Source organism: Schistocerca gregaria, chromosome 4, assembly GCF_023897955.1.
Source record: "Schistocerca gregaria isolate iqSchGreg1 chromosome 4, iqSchGreg1.2, whole genome shotgun sequence".
In the NCBI taxonomy this organism is placed as follows: Eukaryota; Metazoa; Arthropoda; class Insecta; order Orthoptera; family Acrididae; genus Schistocerca; species Schistocerca gregaria.
In genome coordinates, this window is record NC_064923.1 from 498861383 (window position 1) to 498887970 (window position 26588).

The 26588-nt window shown below is 37.2% G+C and overlaps 1 protein-coding gene across 2 annotated transcripts in view; it reads left to right on the forward strand.

Moving 5' to 3' along the window:
* The window catches only part of LOC126268180 (DENN domain-containing protein 1A-like), a 257983-nt gene extending 232213 nt beyond the window's left edge, over positions 1-25770 (forward strand). Inside the window, exons 13-14 of one of the 2 annotated variants that reach the window (XM_049973781.1) lie at positions 6416-6790; positions 25071-25770. In XM_049973781.1, coding sequence (XP_049829738.1) covers positions 6416-6790; positions 25071-25685 — 990 coding nt within the window. In that variant the 3' untranslated portion in view covers positions 25686-25770. The remainder of the gene's footprint in view (positions 1-6415; positions 6791-25070) is intronic. The other variant, XM_049973782.1, reaches the window with a different exon arrangement.
* Positions 25771-26588: the final 818 nt, after the last annotated feature.

Sequence of the window (26588 nt, forward strand, 5' to 3'; positions counted from 1 at the left end):
ATTCCCAGTCCTTTCTTCGAATGCTTGAGAACCATTTTCTGTCAGGGATCACATTCTGGTTTGTGTTATCCGCCAGAGCATATTGAGAGAAGTGAGTTGTGAGGAGCAATTCCAGTATCTCAAGTGCTGTCTTGTATATTCCCCATCCTCCTTCCTCAATGTATCTCCTGGATTAGTTGGTACTTTAGTGGGGATTTTGTGAAGTCTGACTTGAGCAGCTGTGCCATCCCTTTCTTCACAGTGTGTCTTCCAGGATGCCTCCTTTGCTTGTCTAATTGCAAGCTTCTAGTTGACAAGGGCCTCGCTATATTTTGCCTGTTGTCCTTTATGTCTCGAAAGGTTAAATAGTCATCGTACGTGTCTTCTTTGTGTTTCCAAGTTGTTCCACCAAGGCACACTCCTATTTGTGCAATTCTTGGTGACTGAGTGGTTGCCCTGGTATGAGGTCACTATGACAGAGGTTACAGCCTCTGCTACTTCCTCAAACTCTACTGGATTCCTTATAGAGGTTTTAATTTCCGATAAGCTTACGTCAAGGTCCCTCCTACCCTCCTATATGTCTCCCAGTCTGTTTACCTGGGATTCCTATTGGCCGTGGTCTGTCTGATTCTCATTTCAACCTTGAATTTAATATACATGTGGTCCAAAGAGGACGGCTCTAACGCCATGTGCTAATGTTTGATTTAGCTGCCCATCATCATGGAACCAAAGGTTATACCAATTACTTCTTCCCTTCTGCTGTTCCTGAATGTAGGTTCATCGCCCCTATTCAGGACCTCCAAGTTGTTAGATGAGAGAAATTCAAGAAGATACTCACCTCTAGTGTTGGTGCCCTTGCTACCCCACACTAGTTTGTGGGCATTGGCATCGCAATCAATCAACAGTTGGTCACTTTGTTGATGGCAAGCTTCTGAAAGTCTCCTCACTTCCAGAGGAAGGGGAGAGCTGTCGTTGTAAGGAAGGTATCATCTCGCTGGTACAGCCTTCTGGTTGAGTACTATCCAATCCTCTGTGAAGACTTTTGGGTTCTTGAACAGAGTCTTTGGAGAGACATCCGTAAGGCTCTTGGGTACCCATACTGATACCTTTGCAGTCTTAAGAAGCTCAGCTGCCATCTTAACCAGCAGCTTCGCATCCTCCCATGGGGGGATATCATGCACCCTTGTCCATGAGCCATTCCACCGTATACACTCTCTCACCGACAAAAATGAGGGCACTGTGATCTAGATAGATTAGATTAGTTTTTCCTTCCATAGATCCGTGCTGAGGAGATCCTTGTGAATGTGGAACATGTCAATACTTTTTTAAGCTCAAATAACAATACTAATAGTATGAATATATTCAATACATCATTTGTTTCTATGAAAAAAAATCATCAATGGAGTAGGAGTTGGCCACTAGTAAGTCTTTGAGGCTCCTTTTAAACAGGATTTTTTTGACTGAAGTTTTTACGTTTGCTGGGAAATTATTGAAGATGAGTGTTCCTGAGTAGTGGACCACTTTTTGAACTAAAATAAGCACTTTTAAGTCCTTGTGCAGATAATTTTTGTTCCTGGTATTGTATGTATGAACTGTGCTGTTTGTTGGAAAAAGAGCTATATTATTTAGGACAAATTTCATTAAGGAGTAAATATACTGAAAGGCAGTAGTTAGTATACCCAGCTCTTTGTAGAGGTTTCTACAGCACATCCGTGAATTTACTCCACAAATAGTACGTATTACACACTGTTGGACTCTGAAAACTTTTGTTTGACTTGAAGAGTTACCCCAAAATATTATACCATATGACATTATGGAATGAAAGTAGGCAAAGTATGCAAGCTTTTTCATTTTTATGTCACCTATGTCAGCTAACACTCAAATTGCAATTACGAGTTTGTTAAGGTGTTTCTGCAGTTCTGTGGTGTGCTCCTCCCAACTGAATTTATTATCAAGTTGTAATCCCAGGAATTTAAGACTGTCAACCTCTTCTATCTGCTCTTCTTCATACTCTATGCATATGCTGGGTGGAAACCTCTTACAGGCTCTGAATTGCATATAGTGAGTCTTTTTGAAGTTAAATGTCAGTGAGTTGGCTTTAAATCATTTATTAATATCCATGAAAATATCATTATCAGATCTTTCTAGAACTACACTTGACATACTATTTATTGCAATACTTGTGTCATCTGCAAACAAACGAACTCTACTTCTGGCAGTGTAACTGGTGAGAGATCATTAGTGTACACAAGAAAAAGCAATGGCCCTAAGATGGATCCTTGTGGGACACCACATGTAATTTCTTCCCATTCTTATGATGACTGATGACTTAATTCACTAGTTCCTTGCACTGGCACCCTTTGTTTCCTGTTAGTGAGATATGACTTGAACCATTTTGCAGCACTGCCCGTGACACCGTAAAATTCTAATTTATTTAAAAGGATGTTGTGGTTCACACAATCAAATGCCTTTGACAAATCACGGAAAATCTCTGCTGCTTGTAATTTGTTATTTAATGAATTAAGTACAGTTTCACTGTAGGTGTAAATAACCTTCTCGATATCAGAACCCTTCAGAAATCCAAACTGTGTTCTTGATAATATTGTGGTCAGATGGTTGAAAAGCTGCCTGTACACTACTTTCTAAAATTTTTGAGTATGCTGGCAAAAGCTAAATCGTTCTGTAGTTTGATGGTATCTCTTTATCCCCTTTCTTGAATAGAAGCTTAACATCTGCATATATTAGCCAGTCAGGAAATGTCCCAGTTATAATTGACTGGTTACCCAAGTAACTTAGAATTGTACTAAACTCACAAGAACATGTCTTAATTAACTTTGTTGATATTTCATCGTAACCACTAGAATGCTTTGTTTTCAAAGATTTTATTATGGAAGTTATTACTTTTGGTGAAGTGAGTGATATGTTCATGTACCTGAAGCTACTTGTAAAGGCTAGTTTCAGATATTCAAGGACATTACTTACTGATCCTGACAATCCCATTCTATCAGTAACTGATATAAAGTAATTGTTAAATAGATTTGCCACACTATGCCCATCGGTTACTAATGTGTCAACTACCCTTAATGCTTTTTGCTCCTGTTCCTTTTCGGTTCTACCAGTCTCCTCTTTCACTATATCCCATATTGTTTTTATTTTGTTCCCTGACATTGCTATCTTCTTCTCGTAGTGCATTTGTTTAGATGTCTGAATTACTTTTTTTTAATATTTTACACTATTCCTTGTATTTAGCTAAATCATCAGCATTGGAGCTATTCTTGGTCAACAGATACATTTTCCTTTTTGTCTTACAGGAAATCTTTATTCCTTGTGTAATCGATGGTTTTATTGTAGACTTCTGTTTAATTTGAGTAACTTTCAGAGGAAAACAGTTTTCAAACATGGTACTGACATTCTACATGAATGTGTTATATTTTTCATTCATGACTACTCTCCTGTACTCAGATTTTGCAGTCTTGATAATTTGCTTAGAATTTACATCTAAAACAAGGAGCTGCATGTCATGATCTGATAGTCCATTTATTACAGGTTTTATGATATGGCTTTGTTCCTTTGATTTGTCTGTAAAAATGTTATCAATGGCTGTCCTAGAGGATTTAGTGATCCTAGTTGGAAAGTTTACAGTGTGAGTTACATTAAAAGACAACATTACTACCTGCAGTAAATGTTTACTGGAAGACTGCATTAGAAAATTTGTATTAAAGTCACCAGCAATCAAAATTTCTTTATTTCTTCCTGTTAAATAACCCAAAAGAGCTTTTAGATTATTTATGAATAGATTATAATTTCCTGCAGGTGCTCAGTAAATAGTTACTATTATATAGGATCTATTATGAAACTCTTACTTCTGTTGCACCTGCTTCTATATGCTGCTCTAAGCAGAATTTATCAATGTCAATGTTCTTGAATCTATGGCAGTTTTTAATAAATGTGGCAACTCCTCCTCCATCCATATCTACTTTGCAGAAGTAGGAAGCTAGCTTAAATCCTGAAATGTCTAACATATCTATACCACCCTCCTGAATTTGGGTCCTGGACCAGCATTGCTGCACCCCCCCCCCCCCCCCCCCTCACACACACACACACACACACACACACACACACACACACACACACACACAATCTCTTCAAAGAGGGCCATCTGCATGACCCCCTCCAGCTGCGAAGTGATGCTTACCAGTCAATAGCCTTCTTGGACATCCACCATCCTAAAAACCGAGACACCAGTACCAGAGGTCTGTTTCCCGATTTCTCGCCTCGGCTTTTTCTGGACTCACTTATCCTGAGAGGAAGGAGTCTTAGATTCCTCCCTTATCCTCTTGTTACCTGTCTTTGACATTGAGGGGGTCTGCATATCCCCTTCAGCCCGAGACATTTTCTTCTTGGCGGTCTTGAGCTCAAGCCCTTTTAATTCCCTCCACTTATGTTTGGGAAGCCATTCTTTTCCTTCCTTTTGTTTCTGTTCCCTGAGAAGTTTCCTCCTCTGGGTTCTAGACCCTGATTCAGAGTGGGAATGCACTTCATCAGTCCTGACCCCAATGTTTGGGTGTCTGAGGTCTCAGTTTGCCCCTCAGTTTGTTTTAAATTATTTCATCAGTCATGTCCATGTTGATTTAGGGCTCTACATGGTCCACACCACGGAAACCCTGCGCGGTGTAAGGCTACTTACTAGGGAAGTAGCCCGTATCCCTAAGGCTCCGTTTGTGACATATCTTCCCATGTGCCACGCACCCCTCGACATGAATCACATCACAACTTGGCTTGGGGAAGGGAATTGGATAAGGACTAGGAGTGGATAAGGAAGAGAGGGCATTGTGGGACACTCTTAGTCTGATCCATCAACTAAGGCCTTTCTTTTAGTAGGTCCTGTACCTTCAGCATAGCCCTCAGCTTCACGAGGATATGCAAACCTCTCCACCCACACGGACAGTGCTTCGTCAAGGTGGTGTCCCCTGGAGGGGAAAATTATGTTTCCTTTCACTCCTCTTAATATTTATTTTACATTATTGCTTAGAAATGTAGTACATTTTATTACTTTCTTATGACTGATATATTCCTTGTCTATGTCCTCTGTATTTCTGTTAGTAAACTTGCATTCTAAATGCTTGTACTGAAATATATAATTATATGCAGAAAATACCTTGTAAGAGGTGTAAGACCACAGCACCATTCCTTCCAGTGGAATTAGTGAACATAGAAACAGAAGAATAATTTCATCTGCATTAAGTATTTAGTCAGAAAAGATCTTAATGCGTGCTAAAGCAGTAAGTAACTTGACTTATATTAATGAAATGAGCAGTAGAACAGACAATAATTTTCAAAGCTGAATGAAAATAATACATGCATTTTTCACAATGGATTTGTGAAAAAACTGTGTATTACGTTAACATTCAGTGTTCAGTGGTTCTCATCCCTCCGCTCCCCTCCCCCACCTGTCCCACCCCACCATATGTAAAAATGGAATTAGTATAGGAGAAAATGTGTAGTATTAAGGAAAAATCAATAGAAATTGTTTTATTGTTCTACATGAATATTTTCATTTACTATTTCTCTATTTTATGTTGCTAATATACAAAATTTAACGAATACCAATTTCCTTCTGAATGTAAAAGCTTAGTTAAATGCCACAAAAAAAAAAAAAAGAAAAACGGTGTTACCATGCAGAACCCCCTATTTTGTATACTAACTTTTTAAAATAATAAGGTGAATTGTTCCATCACAACATAAGTGCAGGTCTCGAACACCCCCTCCCCCCCCCCCCCCCCCCTCCTCCTTCCACCTCTTCCTCTAGTCTCTGCAAATCTACAGATTTCCTCTTCATAGATACGGATCAAGTCAGGGTGTAAATTAGCAAAGAGTTAAAGGTGATAGAAGCTTATTGTATTGACATTAAATGTCCTACTTTAAGACAACTAACTTCACAGTAATTATAATTATAATTCTGCTGCTTCCTCAATTATGTTAAAATTGTACTGTTTGTATGTTATGATACACTGCTTAGTTAATATTTAACAAAGAATATATTAATGTAAAGAATATATTAATATTTAACAAAGAATAACATATCTCTAAATGATGTGTATTTGCTACAAAAATCGCAACTTGTCATTTAGCTAATAAGGGTCTTCAGTCTATGTAATAACATAATTTGTAAAAGGGAGAGCTAAGAAAGTCTGGAAAATAATTAGTAACTTGTATATGAAACTCCTTCACTATCGTTGCATATTTCACTTGATACATTTATGTACAGAGAGACACAGCTTGTGTGTTTGTGGTGGATTGTTTCATACTTCTGGTGAGGTGAATGATTTTAGTGTAATTGAAATTCTTAGGTTAGATTTATTTTTTTGCTTTATTCGTTTATATGTGCTTCCTTTGGTGAGCTTGTGTGATTTGTCTGTTTGCTTTGCTATTGCAGTTGAAGCCTGTACGAAGCCTTGACAGTTTCAAGCACTCACCAGGAAGTGGCACAGATTTGCTTTCAGTTCCTGTTCCCTTACCAAAGAATCGCCCACCTGTCCAAATAGTACCACAAGTTATAACCCCAGTGTCCTCCTGCACTAGCAGTAATTCATCATCACCAGAGAAAACCTCTCCAGGCAATCACCTTTCACTGCTTCCTAATACTGCTTGTACTTCAACTTTTGATGGTATTGGCTGTGATTTATTTGGTGCCACACCGTTTATCATAAATGATTCCTCACATGAAGACTCACTGTTTGTAGTGGCTTCCACATCTTCCATAGATATGGTCAGGCTGCCTCCTCCAGCACAAACATTCCGGAATAAAAAGGTAATATGAATGCACTACAATTTAACTCTGTTTGTCACTTTTTTTAAAATCAACTATGAAATAACACAATGTGACACATTAACAATCATTTTTAGTCCTTCGTGGAAGATTCCTTTGCTTCTGGGTCACTTACAATTTGCATTACATTATTATTTAGAATACTGGTATCTGTGTGCTGAACATACAGTAGGCAGCTGAGAAGATACCTATGAGGGGTGTGTGGAAACAGTCCTTCCCCTTTCTCCTCTCTGCCTCACAATTACCAGTGTTCTGTGTTATTGTCTGTCTGCAAAATATCAATTTACTTCTAGAATTCATTGTTAATCTTGTGGTAACATAGCTGTGACATGAAGTCATGGTGGAGGTATGTGACCATGTTGAAAAATATGTGGAGTATGCAAGATGCTGAATAGATCGCTGAGGAAAAAATCATTGATTGGAAGCAAGCTGACTTTACTACTCCAACATTACATGTTTTGACATTGCTCTCATCAGATATACTGGAACAGCACACTGAACGTGGGTCATTAATTTCTTCTGCAGCGACCTAGTCAGCATTTTGCAGGCAGCACATGTTGCCTTCTTGTGTTTTATTGCTCACTGGTCACTCTTTCTTTTTTAACACCAGTGTCAACAAAACATTCATTTAGGTATCATGTCCCCATTGTAAGCAAGAAATTGGTGAGAAAATCCTTCAGTTGACATTGATTTAATTGAATAGAATTTAAGTGATATCATTCCAGCAGTATCAGTACATCGACGAAGTGAGACAATTTAATTTATTTCCATTGTTCAGACCTCATTAAATCAATTACAGTTACCAGTAACCAATAAATGTTTGATTCTTTAAAAAAAATGAGAGGGAGGGGGAGATTTTAAAACATAGTAGCCAACACAATGAGATGCCAATGCTCTGTGAGATATTTTGAGCTATAAAATGAATGGAGAGGATTACAGAATTAACTTCCACAGTTATTTTCTCTGCTAGGAATAGTGTTTCATGGTGCCACACTGATTTATCTGTAGATACAGTTTTGTTTAGTGAGAGAAGAGCATCATGATACTCATAATGCGATACAGGAGATATTTTGTAAGACGAAGACTGTTCCTGATAGAACAGATCATTGTAAAATTAAAGTAATTTCACATCTGTAACTTTTTATATAAACTATAACAATGAAAACAATGAATTATTGACAAAATTATTTAATTGGATAGATAAAAAAATCACCAAGCGGCGACAGAACACACATGTAAAAGACTGTTGTAATTGTCAAGCTTTTGGAGCCACTGGCTGCTTCTTCAGGCAGAAGGGTTGAAGGGGAAGGAAGAAGGGTGAAGGAAAAGGATTGGAAAGGTATAGGAAAAGGGTAGATTTCGGGAAAGTCACCCAGAACTGCGGGTCAGGGGATACTTACCATACGGTATGAGAAGGAAAGACTGATTGTTGGGGAGTGCATTGGACAAGATTTGGAAACCTGTGTGCTTAGAGGCAGAAGACAGGATAATATGCAGACAGAGATTGCTGCTTAAACATGATGCATGAGTTAATAAGAGTGAAAAGCTAAGTGCATTGTACATAACAGTGGTGGGAGGGGCGGTGAAAAATAGATGGGAAAGACAATGAAAGATGTAGAAAACTAAAACGGAGTGAAGCAAAGAGTAGTTACAGTGAAGAAATGCTGAGACGGAAGAAGTTTATGTAAATTAAGGCCAGATGGGTGGCGAGAACTAAGAACATGTGGGGAGAATCCAGATGGTGCATGTGGTGAAACAGGTGCCAAAGTCACGAATGTCATGTTGTAGAGCATGCTCTGCAACAGGATATTGCGAGTTGCCAGTATACACTCTCTGCCTATGCCCATTCATCCTAATTGATAATTTGGTGGTAATCATGCTGAAGCAGAAGGCTGAGCAGTGTTTATATAATAGTTGGTATATGACATGTCATTTTGCAGGTGGCTCTCCCCTTTGATAGTACATGTTTTGCCAGTTACATGGCTGTTATAGGTGGTGGTAGGAGGGCGCATAGTGCAAGTCTTGCAGCGGGGGCCTTCACAGGGATAGGAGCCATAGGGTAGGGAGATGGGTGCAGTAGGAGCATAGGGTCTGACAAGAATATTGCAGAGATTGGGAGGGTGACGAAAAGTTATTCTAGGTATGGTGGGCAAAATTTCAGACAGAATGGATCTAATTTCAGGGCATCATTTTAGGAAGTCATGGTCATGTTGAAGTAGCTGATTAACACAATCCAGACCAGGATAATACTGAGTCACCAATGGTGTGCTCTGAAGCTGTTTTGTGGAGGGATCAGTAGTACTAGAATTGGATGTAATGGCCCAGGAAACCTGCTTTTTAACTAGGCTGGTGGGGTAATTACGTGCAGTGAAGGCTGAGGCGAGGATTTCGTTATGTAAATGGGATTTAAAATTTTTTGTCTAATGCAGAAGCGTATTCGGAGGTAGTTGTTCTTCATGTGATTGAATAAGAATGATAACAAATGACACTGTTGCTTTATTCAAGTTCTTTCTGTCATCCATCATATTTTGGCTTTTAGTGTCAAGAGTGTAAATGTAGAATGAGCCCAGAAGTGTAATCTTTTTGTGTTTAATAAAAACTGTTATGCTTCATTAAGATATATGGTATTTCTGATATGTTTCCTTGTAGCATTTAGTTATGCACTGTCAATAAAGTGCAATGTAGCTTAGACCTGCATTGTAATTCTCACAAATTATAGCATACAAGGCAGGTACCCAAAAAAAAGGCGGAATAACAACACTATGCGTGAAGCTTGTGTAGTTTGCTTTTCTGCTGCTAGGCGAGTATAGCACAACCCATAGTGGTCCCTGTGTTGTCGATCTGGCTTTTTCTGTTCATGCGGAGTGATTTTTTTTTACTAGTGCTGTTTTGTTGTTGTTTCATTTTTTATGATTTCAGGTTTAAATGAACAACATGCAGCTGTAAAATTTTATTGTCTACTAGGTGCAAATGTTGCTGTAACTGTTTTAATGTTAAAAACAGCTTGCCAAGATGACACTAAGGCAAAAACTCAAGTGTACAAGTGGTTTGTTGATTTAAAAATGGTATTATATTGATTGATGGCAAACTTCATTGTGGACGAAAATATTGGAAAAATTCGAGAGATTGTGTTCACAGACTGTCAACAAGCAGTTAATTAACTGTCCGAGATTAGTGGATTATCTTGGAACTTGACTTAGCAAATTTTAACAGAAGATTTGGGAATGAAAGCGGTTGCTGCCAAGTTAGTTCCTCAGCTCCTGGCTAACAATGAAAAGGAATGTTCAGTTGAAACATGTCTTGCTTTGAAACAACAGTTTTAAACTGATCCAGAGTTTCTGTGAAATGTCATTACCGATGATGAGTAATGACGCTCTGGTTACGACCCAGAAACAAAGCAACAGTCAAGTCAGTGGCATAGTTCTGCTGACCCACACAACTTACTCGACTGATCTGGCTCCGTGTGACTTTTTCTTCTTTCCACGAATGAAAAGGAGCGTGAAAGGACACCAATTTGACAACATTTAAGAAGTCAGGGGAAAAAAATGATAGAGGGCCTGTTGGCTATTTATAAAGATGATTACAAAAATATGTTTCAAACAGTGGAAGCACCAGTGGGTTAAATTCATTAGTTGTGATGGAGAGTATATTGAAGGGTATAAGGTTGTTTTACAAACAATTTGAAAAAATATACCTTTTAAAAAATAATTTTTGTTCTCTTGGCCACCCCCTTCGTAGATTGTAAGACTCGGAAAGAATGAATCCATATTCAGAGGATTTGTAAACTGTGCATCAGCAGTAAGTCAGTAAGACTGCAGAGATGCTCAGTCAACAAACATTTGTTAAAGAGGAACCATAAAGTTGGTGACATTGTGGCTTGCAAAACCAAAGGACAGCATGTTAGGATGTGAGTTTGAACAATGTAGAATGATACGAAATTGAATTTATCAAACCATAGCATTTAGCTCGTGCAGAGAAAGTGAGTGTCATAATTGCCAGTATGAGTGTACAGTCAGTTCATCAGCATACCTGAAGGGGGTGGCAGGATCTGTTGCCAAAATATTGTGCTGTAAAGACTTCAACAGCCAGCAGTACATCTGTGGATTATTTTGCCATAAAATATGGTGGGAGAAACTGAAGACCCACATGTTAAGTTCTTTCTATTGAATGAAGCCATTTTTTAGAATCCTCCCTTTCATGTAATGCTCTTCATGAAAAGTAGTGGTGTCTTTTCAGATTGGCAAGATGTTGCTTGTCACTTTCCCTTTTGTTAGCTAAACAAGTCTGCCATAGAACTCCTCTTACAAATGTTGTAGAAGCTTTGATAGTAGCATCTAGTGCCTCCGGTTTCTTGCCTCTGATGTAGGGTGCTTAAGAAATACAAGCATTGGTTTGATGTGTTGGAATTCAATCTTACATATACATGACTAGAAGCACATTATAATACACATTTTCCAAAAAAGTGGTAAAATATTCTGTGTGTGAGACATTGGTTGCATATATTCTAGTGGATCTCTTCCCCCCCCCCCCCCCCCCCTGCCACCCCCTGCCCCCCTCTCCCCATCTCAAGTACTGGTACTGTTCTCAACATTTTGTAAACTTAAACTTGCTTTTTGCAGCCTTTTACTTTCAAAAATTTTTTTCTCTGGGATCTGTCAACTTGCTACAAGGAAAATGTCTGAATTTTGAATTAATCATAACTGTACTACATACATTACAAAATATCTCTTCCATGAGCAACTCCATTTGAGAAGTTTAATTAAAAAAAAATGAAAACCCTCCAATTGCGGATGATTTTCCAATTTTTCTGTATAAAATCATGGACCAATTTTGTTCACTAGTTATAATAGTTATAAGGATTGTGTAAAAGGAATGTAAAAGAAAACCAAAAACTGATTTTAGAATTGATTTTGATTTGGCATTTAACACACATAATACGGGAAATAGGAGAATTACATTCTGTGTTATAAAATAAACGCAGGATAAATTACTGTTAATTTTTCTGAATATAGTTCACCTTGAATCAAGGTTACATACTAAAGTTCACCACAACAGTTACAAAATTTCTGGTGTGGTGATATATATATTTATAATTGTGTGTGTGAGGCTTGAGAATGTGTAAAATGTGACTCCCATTGTTCCAGAGCAACAGAAAAAGATTCAATGGGAAAATAAGTGACTTCCAAGATACAAATAGTCCAGAAATTATATCCTGTGCAATAACAGCATGTCGTTTCTTGGAATTGTAGCTCAACAGATGAAAAAGTCAAGGACATCTACACACCATATCTGCAGTCCATAGCAGTTTTATATTGGGAACATTTGTTATGGTGTAATGTAACAATGATGAAATCTTACACCTACAGGCCATATCCTTCTCATTCTCTCTTGATTTTACTCAGATTCGGTTATCGTTTCTGAAGAATATATTCATGGTACATTTGGCACTGCATTGTGTCATTAGGTGACCATCTTAACCATCTAACTGTGTGAACAGGCCCTGCTAAAGGCTTAATTTGGATGTGGAAAGGAGGGGCAGTCAAGTACATTCTTCTGTTAAGAAACACAGATGCACAAAGAAAACAGTGAGTGAAATTGCTCCATACCAAAAGCGATGTAAAATTAGTTCTGTAATAACACACATTCATTTCTGTACATCCTAAGCATTTCTTTCTTAATGATAACAAAATTGTCACACTGAGAAAGAATGAGTCACAGTGGAATTTCCTTATGCTTTGTAGGAACTCACCATTCACCAGTTATACCCATGTCCTTTATTCATTCTTCTGCATTGCTGCAGTCATTGCCATGTAACATAGCATTTGTTTTTGAATCGTTCTATCACCATTTACTCACACTGTCTTCTTGAGTGAGGAAGTAAAAGTGTTCTAATTTAGACTCGTTCATTGCAGCCCTGACTTCTTGTAGTATTTTTAAAGTGAGATTTTCATTGTAATGTTTGTTTTTAGTTTGTAACATCATCAAATCACACTGTTCTACTATATGACCTACTAATGTCAACAGTACTGAATGATAATCCCTTCTTATCTATCAAATGTCAATTCAAGCCTCACATTGCAATGTTGATTTCTCTTGTTACCAAAATTATCATCTGATGTAGTATGTCACATTCTCATTTAAAATATTATCATCATCATCTAAATGTTGTTATTGTATCACTGTGATTCCTTTTTTCTATACTTTGGCTGCAACACAGTGACTTTGCACATGTCAGTTGTCCTTTTGTCACTCTTCCAGACTTTACGTGCAACCTCATGTCGGAATCTTGAATTGTATTTCATAACAGTTACACTTGGTAGCGTTCAACTGTAATTTTGTTTGTAGTGTGACATTTCCCCTTAAATCACACAGCTGACGTCATCCTCAGAGGAAGAATTCATTTTCGTATTGTAAGTAAAAAGATTTTAAATCACAGCTGTAGCTGTAAACATCATAAACGAATTTGCCTGAAAAGCATAGTGTGTTAAAAGAGTTCTACTGTTGCTAAAAAAAAAGTGCAACATCAGCATGTCATCAGTATCCCAGGGTATCATATAAGATCTGTAATTCCTAGGTAAATTTAACACTGTTACATAAATTAAAAACAGAAGAACTGAATAAGAAAGCAGTTGTATGGCTGACTTCCACATAGATGTAAGAATTGATAGCAAATTTAATTCACATTTAAAGAACTTGATAGCCATGAATGACTTAAATCTATATTATGACCATTGTACCAGAGCAACAACAATTTCTTCAACTTGTGTAGTTACAATTATAGTGTAAAAGAAAAATTTATTTTAGATTTAGGAGATTCAGACCATCCAGCACTACTTGTATCATTATCAAACCTAAATTCAATTTAAAGCCATGTCAACTGTTAATCGAATACGAGTTTCACAAATATGAAAAGGTTTTCAGTGTTCACTACTGATCAAAATATTTGTTGTCTTACTTAAATTATTTAATGAAGCAACATGTTTCAAGATGTAAACCTCATGTTCTGACTGCAGTGACAATATAAAAACAGTTAGCAAAAATACAGACAGACATTAAAGTTATACTGTACAGTCATGGCATGTGCTGTTGTCATCTTTTGGAGAAAGCGATAGATAACGTAATAGGAGGGAGTATTCATTTTGTTTGTTGGTCTGCTGTTCGCATAAAGGATTGTAAGTACTGTAATCACTCACTTTGTTCTTACGAAATCACTTCCTTCTTTTAGTGGGTTAAGATGCCTCAATTGCTATGGCTTATTGGATCTCATTAACTACTGTTCATAAACTTGCAAGAGACACTTAAAACATGACATTGCAAGCAGCTGCACTGTTTGGTAGAAACAAGTGGTGGCCTGAACAAAGACAGAAATGAACACAATCAAATCCATTGCACATAACAGTTTTTATTATGAACATGAAATAGATGCTCACAAAGTACAGCTTACTTCAGTGAAGTGCTAGAAAAATGGACGTCTTGGATTAAATGGAAAGATTCATCCATGATAAAAATTGGAAAACAATATCCAATATCTTCATTAGCTTCGGTCCAATATGATTAAAATAAAAATTACATAATAATTAAGAATTTGTATGAACATGAGTTCCAAAAGCAGTATCGAATAGTGGTTATCAAGATCCAACAAGCCACAGCAATTGGGATTACACACAATTAGGTGTTCTGCAATGTTCAATATTAGGACCGCTACTAATTTTGTAATATATACATGATATGCCATGCCAGGTTCTGTCCAATACCACCCTGTATACAGAATACTTAACAGCAATAGTCTGTCGTATTGAGGAGACATTTGGGGAAGCAGAGACTTGGATCAAAAATAATAATTTTACATTAAACATTGGATAAAGAGAAATGTCTAATTTCACCACACAACAATCTGCAAAATGTGTAAATAAAATACATCATATGGTCAAAAAACTGGACATTGAAACTGAGTAAGATTCCTTGGTGTGCTAGGAAATAAAAATATATTGTGGAGTAATCATGTGGACAGCGTACTGAGTAGGCTGAACAGTCTCATTTATGTTGTGTGAATGTATTGTATAATATCTACAACCAAATCTACATTTGCATGTAGATAGATACTCTACAAATCACTCTTATGTGCCTGGTGGAGGGTTCATCGATCCACCTTCACAATAATTCTGTTATTCCGCTTGTGAACAGTGCATGGAAAAAACAAACACCTATATCTTTCCTGCTGCAGTGAGGAATGCCTTTGTTTTAATGATGACCACCCCAAATCCTGTACCAAGTCCATGACATCCTCTCCCCTATTTCTCAATAATAAAAAACATGGTACTCTTCTTTGAACTTTCCCGATTTACTTTGTTAATCCTATATGGTAAGGATCCCACATTGTGCAACATTGCTCCAAAAGAGGATACACAAGTGCAGTGTAAGTAGTCTCTTTAGAAGATGTGTTGCCAATTTTTGCAACATACAGATATCTATATCATTTTGCAATTGGTTTTGATCTTATGATGACTTTAATAGACGTTAAATGACAGCATGATCTGCAAACAGCCTAAGATGGCTGCTCAGATTTTCTCCTAAATCGTTTATGTAGATAAGGAACAGCAGAGGGCCTTTAACACTACCTTGGGGAACACTAGAAATCACTTCTGTTTTACTTGATGACTTTGCATCAATTATTATGAAGTGTGACCCCCTCTGACAGGTAATAACAAATCCAGTCACGTAACTGAGACAATAGACCATAAGCATGCAGTTTGATTATAAGCCACTTGTGAGGTACAGTGTCAAAAGCCTTGTGGAGTTCTAGAAACACAGAATCAGTTGGAAATCCCTTGTCGGCAACATTCAACACTGTGTGTTGTGTTGTGTTTTCACAAGAACGTTGTTTTCTAAATCTGTGTTGACTTTGTCAAGAACTGTCCTCTTCAAGGTAATTCATAATGTTCAAACACAGTGTGTGTTCCAAAATTCTGCTGCATATTGACATTAATGATATGCACCTGAAATTTAGTGGATTACTCCTGTAACCTTTCTTGACTATTGTTGTGATCTGTGCATGCAGTCTTTGGGTAAAGATTTTTCATCAAGTGAGTGGTTGTATACAATTATAAACAGAGCTATTGCATCAATATACTCTGAAAGAAACCTAATTGATATTCAGTGTGAACCAGAAGAATTTCTTTTATTAAGTGATTCAAGTTACTTCACTACTCCGAGGATATCTGCTTCTTACTTACTCATGTTGGCAGCTGTTTTTCATTCAAATTCTGGAATATTTGTTTCGTTGTCTTTGGCGAATGAATTTCGGAACACTGTGTTTATAAATCTGCTTTAGCCAGCACTTCCATTGGTAGTAATTTTCATTTCTATTGCTTAGAGAAGGCATTGATTGTGTCTTGGGGCTAACATACTTCACAAACAACTAGAGTCTCTGTGGATTTTCTGCCAGGTCTCAAGACAAAGTTTCATGGTGGAAACTATTAAAAGAATCTCGCACCGAATTTTGTGCTAAATTTTGAGCTTTTGTAAAAGATTGCCAATCTTGGGAATTTTACATTCGGTTAGATCTGGAATGCTTTTTTCATTGTTTCTGCAACAGTGTTTTGACCTGTTTATGTACCAAGTGGGATTAGTTCCACCACTTGTTAATTTATTTTGTGTAAATATCTCAATTGCCGTCAGTATTACTTTTTGAATTCAAGCCCCATCTGGTCTATATGTACATTGTAAATTTCGAAGGAGTGGAAATTGTCTCTCAGGAAGGCATGAAGGAATTTTAATCTGCTTTTTTGAATGAGTATATTTTTCATTTATTTTTGTGGTATTTTAGAGTTATGGTAGTCAGTCTTGCTATGACAACCCTATCTTCACTAATCCCTGTATCTGTTTTGATGCTCATTACTAGCTCAGGATTATTAGTTGGCAAGAGGTCAAGCATGTTTTCACAACCATTTACTATTAGAGTGGGCATGTGAATAATATCACTAACTGAGCTGTAAAAAAAACTCAACATTATGCATATTTTGTTTCAGTAATTAGGTATAGTATAATTTTGTGGTGGTTCTAATGAAACTGATTTACTCAAAACTTTTAGACTACAGAAAAAGGTCATCTGAGCCATGGTGGCACTAAAAAAAGAGAAAGAGGGGAGGGGGACTGCAGACCTTCATTTCAAAAGATAAATTTAATGTGCATTCCAAGCATGTATATATTTTTTCTGGGACCACTGCTTCTTGCATCAGTATGAGACTAGACATAGATTAAGTTACGTGTTATCTAGCCACAGGTTAAAACTACATGAAAAAACTCCACATTACATGGACATGAAATTTATAAATAAGATCTGGAATGGGAAGTGTGACCCAAGACTAATAAGTACTGACACAGGCCTGGAAGGATATCTGAAAAGCAAATGCTACTACAGTAAGTGAATGCTTCTGTAGTATAGACGATTTCTTGAATGATAACCATGTAAAATACAAAGTATCTGTCTGGGGATGTAACACCATGTGTATTATAACCATAGACCATTTTGTTGAATGATAAATTTGTTGTCATAGTATCTTTACGAAGAAGTAACCATAGATTAATTTTGTAAGTCTGTTGGAATAGACAACTTGTCTATGTCACAGTCTTTAATTGTATGAGGTGTGTACGTGATAAAGGTTTGATCTGATTGAAGTCTGGCACAAGTGCTACAGATGACCTGATTCAATATGTTTATCTTGAACTGAAATGAGATAGTGCTATTTTAAGCACTACTTACAATAAAACTAGAGAAATAAAAATAACACCAGAACATAGGAGAATACAAGAACTGGATAAAGCCAAGTGTAAAAATGTGTTGACTTGATAGTTTTTAAATGCCTATTCTCAAAACAATGCTGCCAGCCTTTAGAAGGCAGTGCTTAGCAGAACTGGCTGACTGCAGCTTTGCGAAAGTGAAGGAAGCACCACGTATATCAAAAGCAAGATGCAAATATAAAACATGGACCTTAATTCTTATGTATTCATGGTAACCTGCCTTTAACTACTCAGTCAAAGTAGTTTCAGTGCAAAAGGTTTTACCCCTACCTTTTGCTTTTATAGATGGAACATTTCAGCTACATAATGCCTTGCTACTTAGCAAGTTACAAGAGTGCACCTTTTTGAGCACAACATATTCCATTTCTTCCCTGACCTACATATTTGTCACCCATTAAACATGTCTAAGATATGGCTGATCAGAAAATTATTCATCACAGCCCTTATCAGTTTTTGTTGAAACTGTGTAAGGTCACATACCAACCACATGGAAAAAAGTTCCCTGAGAACAACACGGGCCCTCTTTGTTTCCGAATCTTGAGGTTTAAAAGCTGTGATTACATATGCGAAAATGATTATTCTGATGTACCTATTTAACTCGTCTGTCATTCTTGAAGTTTCTGTTTACACAGATGGAAATACTTTAGCTATTAATTATTGTCAATGAAATTAATGTAATTACCATGTTGAAATAATTATTAACTGGTGTTACTTTGTAGTCATGTACCATGTTTATACTTCAACTATTTCTGTCTTTCAGTCTTCATCTCCATTGAAGTTCTCTTATTTCTGCTTGAACTCCTCGTCTGATGTCACCATTATCTAGGAATGCCAGCCTCACTGCCGTTTGTCCATCTTCTACACCTCCAAAAAGACCAAGAAAACATTGTATTTAACAGCAGTAATTAAATATGTGTTCAAATTTTTACTAACAAAAGCTGATATGAAATATTGAACATTTCATGTGAATTCAGTATCTGTCTCGAAGTGCAGGAGAGAGCGAGAGAGAGAAGCTGCGTAGTCAGAGAATTCATAATTACTGGAACTGATACCAAGAATCATCCAGGCCAGATTGGGACATTAATGGTACTTCTTCACTTTCCCCTCTCTTTTCATTATTCATCTTCTGTAACTGTTATTCCTTTGCCTTAAACTAGTCTTTATTGAGTCAACCAATCTTGCTCTGGGTCTCCTTCTTGCCCTTAAATGTGACCTCCCATCTTTCATTTTGGTATTCTTCCATCTTACATTCTCTCAAGCCATTTTAACCTTTTCTTCTCAGTTATCCCATTCAGCTTTCGTATTCTTATTGAGCAACATCTTTATACCGCCTATGTCTAAGTTCTTTGATCGTAACCTACATGTTAGAATTTAAACACAGTGTGTATCACGAGTTCACAACACAGTAGTGAAATATACAGCTAGAATTAAAAAACTGAAACATGGACATAATAAATGCTGCCTTGCCACTTACAATTATTCCACTTGAATCTGTTTGGTCAACAGCAAACAATTTTCGTTGTATTCAAACTGATATCCAGCAATATAAACATGTACATGAATGTGTAAACACCTGAGGATGGGCACGAGCCTGAAACTGATCATGTGATGAATAAATAATCTTTTATTGTGACTGGTAGCAGAAATTTTTCTACACCCTATTCTTATTTCATTCCTAAAATCTTCATTTCTCTCTCTTGCATCCTCGCATTTTGCCTCAAGTACTAATTAGGAATTTCATTTCACAGGCTTGTCATTGTCGAGGTCTCCGATGCATGTCAGTGTGGATGTAAAGTTTGTCTTGCACTGCACTTAACCTTACGCTTCATTGGCACTTCCCTATGCCACACACTAATAAATTGCAGTGATCTTCTCTGATTCTTGTGATCTCTATTATCACATTTCCTAGATATTAAAGTTATCCACAGTTTCAGTTCTTATCCTTTAATATTAATTTGCCTGTTGCCTTCTGTGCCTTGTCTATTTCCACTGGTTACCACTATAGTCTTGCTTTTCTCCACATTGCATTTCAGTCCATATTTCTTGATTTTTTTCACTTAAGATATCTATTTCTTCCTGTACATCCTTACTGTTGGTTCCCCACACCACAGTATCAGCAGCAAAAAGCCATAACTTGATATCTGTGCCTCCTCCTTCACAATTTCATCCACCATCATTATAAATAAAAATGGTGATGCCACACTTACTTGTCTCAACCCCATAACATTCCTAAACCAATCAGTTCTTCCAACTTAGGTCTGGACACAGTTAAAGCTTTTGTCTTGAATTGCTTGAAGAATTTCAATAGTTTGATTTCCAACTCCCTTTCCTTCCTAGGTTTCCCATACCTTTTCGCTAGAGTGAGTATCATAAGCCTTCACCAAGTCAAGAAATGTCGTCACCAGAAATGCTTTCCATCTGTGTCTCATACCAAAGATTAGACCCATTGTTGATCTACCATATTGAAAGCCACATTGCTCCTCTTCTAACTGACCTTCCACTTTTTCTCTCTTACTTGTTTTCAGTAATTATTTCACTGTAATCATTTCCCACAAATAAAAATTGTGCACATGGTATACCCATCTTGACATACACAGGGTTTCTCCTCGTTTTGTCAGTGGTGCTGTGAATGAATGTGTTTTACATTGTCTTTTATTTGTATGGTGGTCTCAATGCCAGTTTTTGTTCCTGGGTAATTTTCTCTTTGCTGAATCATCATATTCTACATTTGCCATCCGCTGTCTGAGTCTTGTTTGGAAAATAAGCCCCTCCATGTTTTTCTGTCCTCCATCGATATTTCTCTGTGCAGTCTCCTCCTGTCTTTGTCATATATTCCTTCTCTCCAGCAATCCATCTGTCTCTAGGTCTCTTGCCTCCTGTTGTCATTTCGCCAGCCTTTTGTGGCCGAGTGGTTCTAGGTGCTTCAGTCTGGAACCACGCAATCGCTACGGTCACAGGTTCGAATCTTGCCTCGGGCATGGATGTGTGTGATGTCCTTAGGTTAGTTAGGTTTAAGTAGTTCTAAGTTCTAGAGGACTGATGACCTCATATATTAAGTCCTATAGTGCTCAGAGCCCCCTCCCCCTTTTTTTCTCCCCCCCCCCCCCCCTAGCTCGGTATTTTATCAACTCATTCTTTTAACATACCTATACGATCTTAACCTGTCTTTTCTGTGGGCTCTTGCATAGGCTCCTCTTTCATTATTTCTCTTGCCATGTTATTCCTTATTCTATCCATCTAGTAAATCGTATTCTACTTCTTTGAAATTCCATTTTGCAAGCCTGTATTACGCTCACCTGCCTTTTCTTCGTTACCCATGTTTTTGATGCGCAATAGGCTTGATATTACATTTGCTTACTTTCTTATGTTATGTCCATGCTCCAGACCAGGCCTACTTTACGCAGTTCACACTTCACTGATGTATTTCCTTTATTCTTTTCATAGTCTGGCTTCCAATTCCTCTTTTTCTGAATGGTTTCATAGATATTGCTTCTTTTGGCATGATCATATTTCTTTTAAATGTCTAGGAAATTTGTTAGTAAATCCTTAATATATTTGCAGTGTCTCTAGTGGAACTGTCTTATACTAAATATTAGATCCAAAGTCAGTGACCCTCCTGGGTTAAATTCGTATTATTCCTCTCTGTCCTCCTCCTGCTCTCTCCTTTCCAAAATCTTCTCGAATACTTTGGTAGCATGACATGTGAAATAAGATGGCTATAATTTTGACATAGTTTCCTGCAGCCCTTCTTAAAACAGACACTATTATCCCTTTTTTTCCAGTCTTTGGGCATCGTCTTTTCTTTCCATTCAGTTTGTTCGCATCACTCAGTAAAACCACTGCACTCCAGCAGTGCCAGATGTCCTCACTATATCCATACTTATTTCATCCTGCCCAGATGCAGTGCCTCCTTTCAGGGTCTTTATCACTTCCTTCTGTCCATGTTAGATCCATCTTGTCATCATCTACATTCTCTGGCTCCTCATTTTCCTCTTCTACTTTTCCATTGGGAAAATATATTACTTCAACATCTCTTTGATTTTCTGTACATTCTCAGCTTCTTTTGATACTTTATTGATCATCCTGACATTTTCCGTCAGACCTCTCTTATTAGCCTTCACCATTTTGTGGGGGGCCTTCTTATGCCCCTCACTGTCCTCTTGCATCATTTTTGTCTGCACTTGCATCCATTTCCTCTTCTGTCATGCTGTCTCTCTCTTAACCACTTTTTTCATCTCAGTGTTTTTCTTCCATACTTCCTTTGTTCTCTCATGAAATACTTCATTTTTCTTTATGACTTACTCCCTTGCAATATTATTCCACTAGGGGGTTTCTTTCCACATTTTCATATCACTGTTTGTTCTGCACATCTTTTCTGTAGCTTCCACCAAAATTGTTTATAACCTTGTCCGTTCTTCCATTATTGACTGCATTTCTTGGCATGCAGTCTTGGTATGTTCCTCTTTGCTATTTTCTGAAATTTTAATTTGCAGTTCTCATATTCCAATTTTCAAATGCGCTTTCTTCTTTCCTGTCTTTCTTCTATCTATTCCCCCTTAATTCCTTTACCTGTCACTGCTATTTGGGGCAGGTTGTTCCAACTCAGCCCCATGGGGCATGGGTACCTGCAGGCACTCATGGGCTTGCCCAGTGAGCAGGTGCTGGGGGTAGACCACCCACAATGGTCATTTCACTGTGCATGCACACTGCTGCATTACATGCCTGTTGCTTGTGCTTCGTAGTGGATGTAGTGATGACAGTGAGTTGTAGAAGCAGTCCTGCCATTTTTGCCAAGTTGTTCATATTCCTAGTGTTGATACTATGTATTGAGCTGTTGGTTGGAAATAGAGATAGATTACTTGCAACAAAAAATTATTCTCAACAAACAAAAACTTTTCTTCCCAATGGGAAAAATGGGTTGCCTCTGTGTCTTGTGTGTCACAAAGTTCTGAATATGATGAAGAAGAAGATGAAGTACAGTGTCGCTACATGTCTCTTCACAAAAATTATTCTCAACAAACAAAAACTTTTCTTCCCAATGGGAAAAATGGGTTGCCTCTGTGTCTTGTGTGTCACAAAGTTCTGAATATGATGAAGAAGAAGATGAAGTACAGTGTCGCTACATGTCTCTTCACACTACACAGTAAGATGAGCCGGACAGTAATGCAAGAAAACAACTTTTTGTCACACTGTAGGGCAATGTTCAGCAACAAATAAATCTGAAGCAAAATAAATAAATATGACAAATGAATAGGTTCTTCTTCTTTTCTGTATCTATACAGATTTCATTTACTACATATGTTTTATGAACTATTGTTGATTACTGATGTTGAGGAAGATTCAACAGATGCTGCATTTCAAGCAACCTACAAAGTTGCGCATGTCATTGCAACAACTAGAACACTCTTCTCAATGGGTCCCTTGGTGAAACCATGTATGCTCACCATCGTCAAGTGCTTAGTGCCAGCAGATGTTACAAGATTTGAAGGAGTTTGGTTCTACAAGCAAATGGTACCTTGTTAGATCCGCAGAAGTGCCAGACTTTTGTAGCTCTGTCATTAGTCCTTGATGAAACCACAGATGTCACAGACGTTGCTCAGCTTTCAATATTTGTGAGGAGCATTTATTTGGAACTATAGGTTTTTGAGGAGCTGCTAGATGTGAGACCGTTGTAGTATACAGCCACAGATCATGACATATTTAAGGTTGTCTGTGAGTCTGTAAAAATCTTGCTTGCCATGGAATAGGGTCTGTTCTGTGGCAACTGATGCTACAGCACAAATGGTTGGGAGTCAGCAAGGTTTCATTACTTATCTGGAGGGAAAAATCAAGATGGAAGCTTCGAAAGAAATATCAAGCATACTGTTTTGTGCACCAGGAAACCATTTGTGCTGAAAGTGTTAAATGTGCTGGCTCAGCAGAGGTAAAGTTCTCAATCTACTTTTTTACAATTTGGGGAGAAATTGCATTGTTTATGGAAATGAAAGGAGAGAGGCAACCATCACTCAGGACATTTAAAAAGCTTAAATATGTCACTTCAAGGAAAGGAGCTATTAACTGTTGATATGTGCCATAAAATTAATGCATTCATGGACAAACTTAATCTATTTGAAAGGTAACTTGGTAATGGAAAATTAACTTTTCTTAATTTTTTTCATCCCCTCAGTTGTCTGAAGAAATAAGTTTTGGTGATTATCAACAAATTATTGTTCAACTTCATCAAAGTTTTGAGGTGAGATTTCAGGACATGCAATGGCTGCAGAACAAGTTAAAATAGTTTCACTCACAATTTTTAGTAGTGCCAGATGCTCTTCCTTCAGAAATGTAACTAGAAGTAATAGATTTGCAAAATGGCACACTGCTCAAGGACAGATATTGCAACATAATAAATTTGTAAGATAGTATTGTGATCTCCATGCAAAATACTTTTGCAAATTACACAGAAATGTTGCTGACATTATATGTATTTTTGGCTTAACATATGGTTGTGAACAGCTGTTTTCTGTAATGAAGAGAGTAAAAGCTGCATGGCCCAACATTTAAGAGTATTCTGCATCTTGCGGTAGCTCAAGGACTGACACCCTATATTTCAGTAATTGTAGGTAAATGGAAATGTATTATTGAAACTAAATAAAATGTTCATACATTTGGCTTTTATTAATGTTTTTTGTTAATTATAATCAGTCAGTCACCCTGTATTGCCTTGTACATGGTCTCCTCCCTGGCCAGTGTCTTGTGCACAGTGCTGCATGTAAACTGATTGTCCAGTCCTGTCCACGTGTGATACTGCATGCAGTGCGCTAGATGTTTACTCAGTCTTGCCCGCCAGTGACCACAGCTGCCCAGCTGAGCTGTCGAGCTGGAACAGATCTAGGGCTTCGGATGTTTTTTTCTTGAGATAATATCTGGTCTTATGTAGTCGCTCACAAAATTATTGGACAGATCATGGCTGCAACACATTACCTTATCTTTCTTTTTACAAAAGTGTAAGAATTTTCACCGTTCCCCATTTCTTCTCACTACAATATTTCACAATGTCAGAGTGTTAGTAATTCAATGTGTGCTTTTTCATTACATCTGGACTCTTTAGAATCTTCTGATTGTTATTATTGTGTTGTATTCAGCAGTTTTTCAGCAAGCCATGCAGTTAGCCTAGCAGCTATAATTCGGTCTACAATTAATTTAGTAAATCCACAACTAAAAACTATCTCAATAAAATGTGTGTCAAATGTGCAGATACAGCTGATGGCCAAAGGGAATTAAAATGTTTGCTTTTATTTCCATTATGCTTGTATTTTGGCATTTTCTTTTGTTCATATACTGCATTGTGCAAAGAAATGTTGAATTGTTTTAAATGATAATTAATTATCCAATTATTATAACTTTTGATATGTGTCATTACATTTTATTAATTTATTTTTTTAAAAGGAGTTTAATGGTGTTTCATTATGTCATCCTTTAGCCTGGTGCAGAAGCTGATCTTATACGTCTGGACTCTACACCCAGTGATGAAGATTTTGATCCTCTGTTATCAAGAGACCAAGGCGGTGATAATGGAGTTTCTTCAAGTGCTGGGAGTTTCCAACCATCTTCACAGAAACATATCGCTCTTGAAGGCCTAACTAACCCTTTATATCCTTATTTTGTTCCATCAGCAATGGAGAAAAGTCCTGTCCTTGAAAGTACACCACCACCAGCTGGTAACAGAAGCTTTCTTTATTCAGCATCAACAGCACATCTTTTAGCTGCTAACAGACTGCAGACAGGTCAAAGCACATTTTTCTCAGCAGATCCTAAAAATATTCAAAAGACAACAAACTGTACTTTCAGTGCCCCCAGCCCATCGTCAAAGATTTTCTCTCAAACATCTGTCTCTGGATCAGTAACAAGCAGTCAAGATCTAGATTTACTAAGAGAGTATGGTTTAGATTTCAATAACTTAAGCATTCAGAATGGTAACACAAAGCCTAATTCATCAAGTAATGTACAGCAATCAAATAATATATTTGAAAATTTGGTTGATCTTAGTGATGCCACGTTACAGAAATCACAGACTCAATGGACAAAATTTGATTAAATCAAATGGTGAGGCCTGAATGTATATATTATATATTGCTCACTGGCCAGTGCATTATTAATAAAATGCTGGTAAACTTGCAAAATGAAGGATGATGTAGTATATTTGTTACGCGTGACTGAATGAGAGAATGAGTGAAATTGCGCACACTTATGCTATACACAAGAATCCTACTTTTTTTAAAAAAAATAAAGGTGTCTTTAATAAAATATTTAAAAAAAATATTTAAAATTATTTGTGTGTGTGTGTGTGTGTGTGTGTGTGTGTGTGTGTGGGCGCGCGCGCAGTTGTGTCTCAAGATTGGCAGCAGAAAGCAGATGATAAAGGCAACATGTGAATAAACTTGCTCTGCCCTGCCCCATTTGGAAAAAAATTGTTATTCTTGTGTTTCATTATTTCTGCCTGAGATATAAAGTTACAGTTGAAATGTTAAAAGTTGTCAGTTGTCATGTTGAACTGTATATTAATGTTTGAACTGTTCTTTTGCAAATAGTGCTGTATTTGCAATGATTTTGAACTGAAAGAGCATTATACATATAAAAGCTAGTCATCTGAAAATATTTTAATGTGCATAAACTTACTGAAAAAACTTATTTGTGTCATATCATTCATTAAATTATTACACTGTAACTTGGAGCTGTGTTTCTTCTTTGGCCTATCAACACTGCTGTCCAAAAAGTTTGTAAATAATTGACTTCATCACTGAAAACAGTCCAAGTGCATCATAAGATGTCGGATGTATTATGTGAGTACACAGGAAAATAAAAGCAGGAACCTTTTATGACTTAAATACTAACAATATGGAGTTTAAGCATCACACATCACATTTAAATTCAAAATTTGCGTTACAAGTAGACCACATCACTGCTAGTATGTAGTTTGAACTAACATATTGTAGAATGA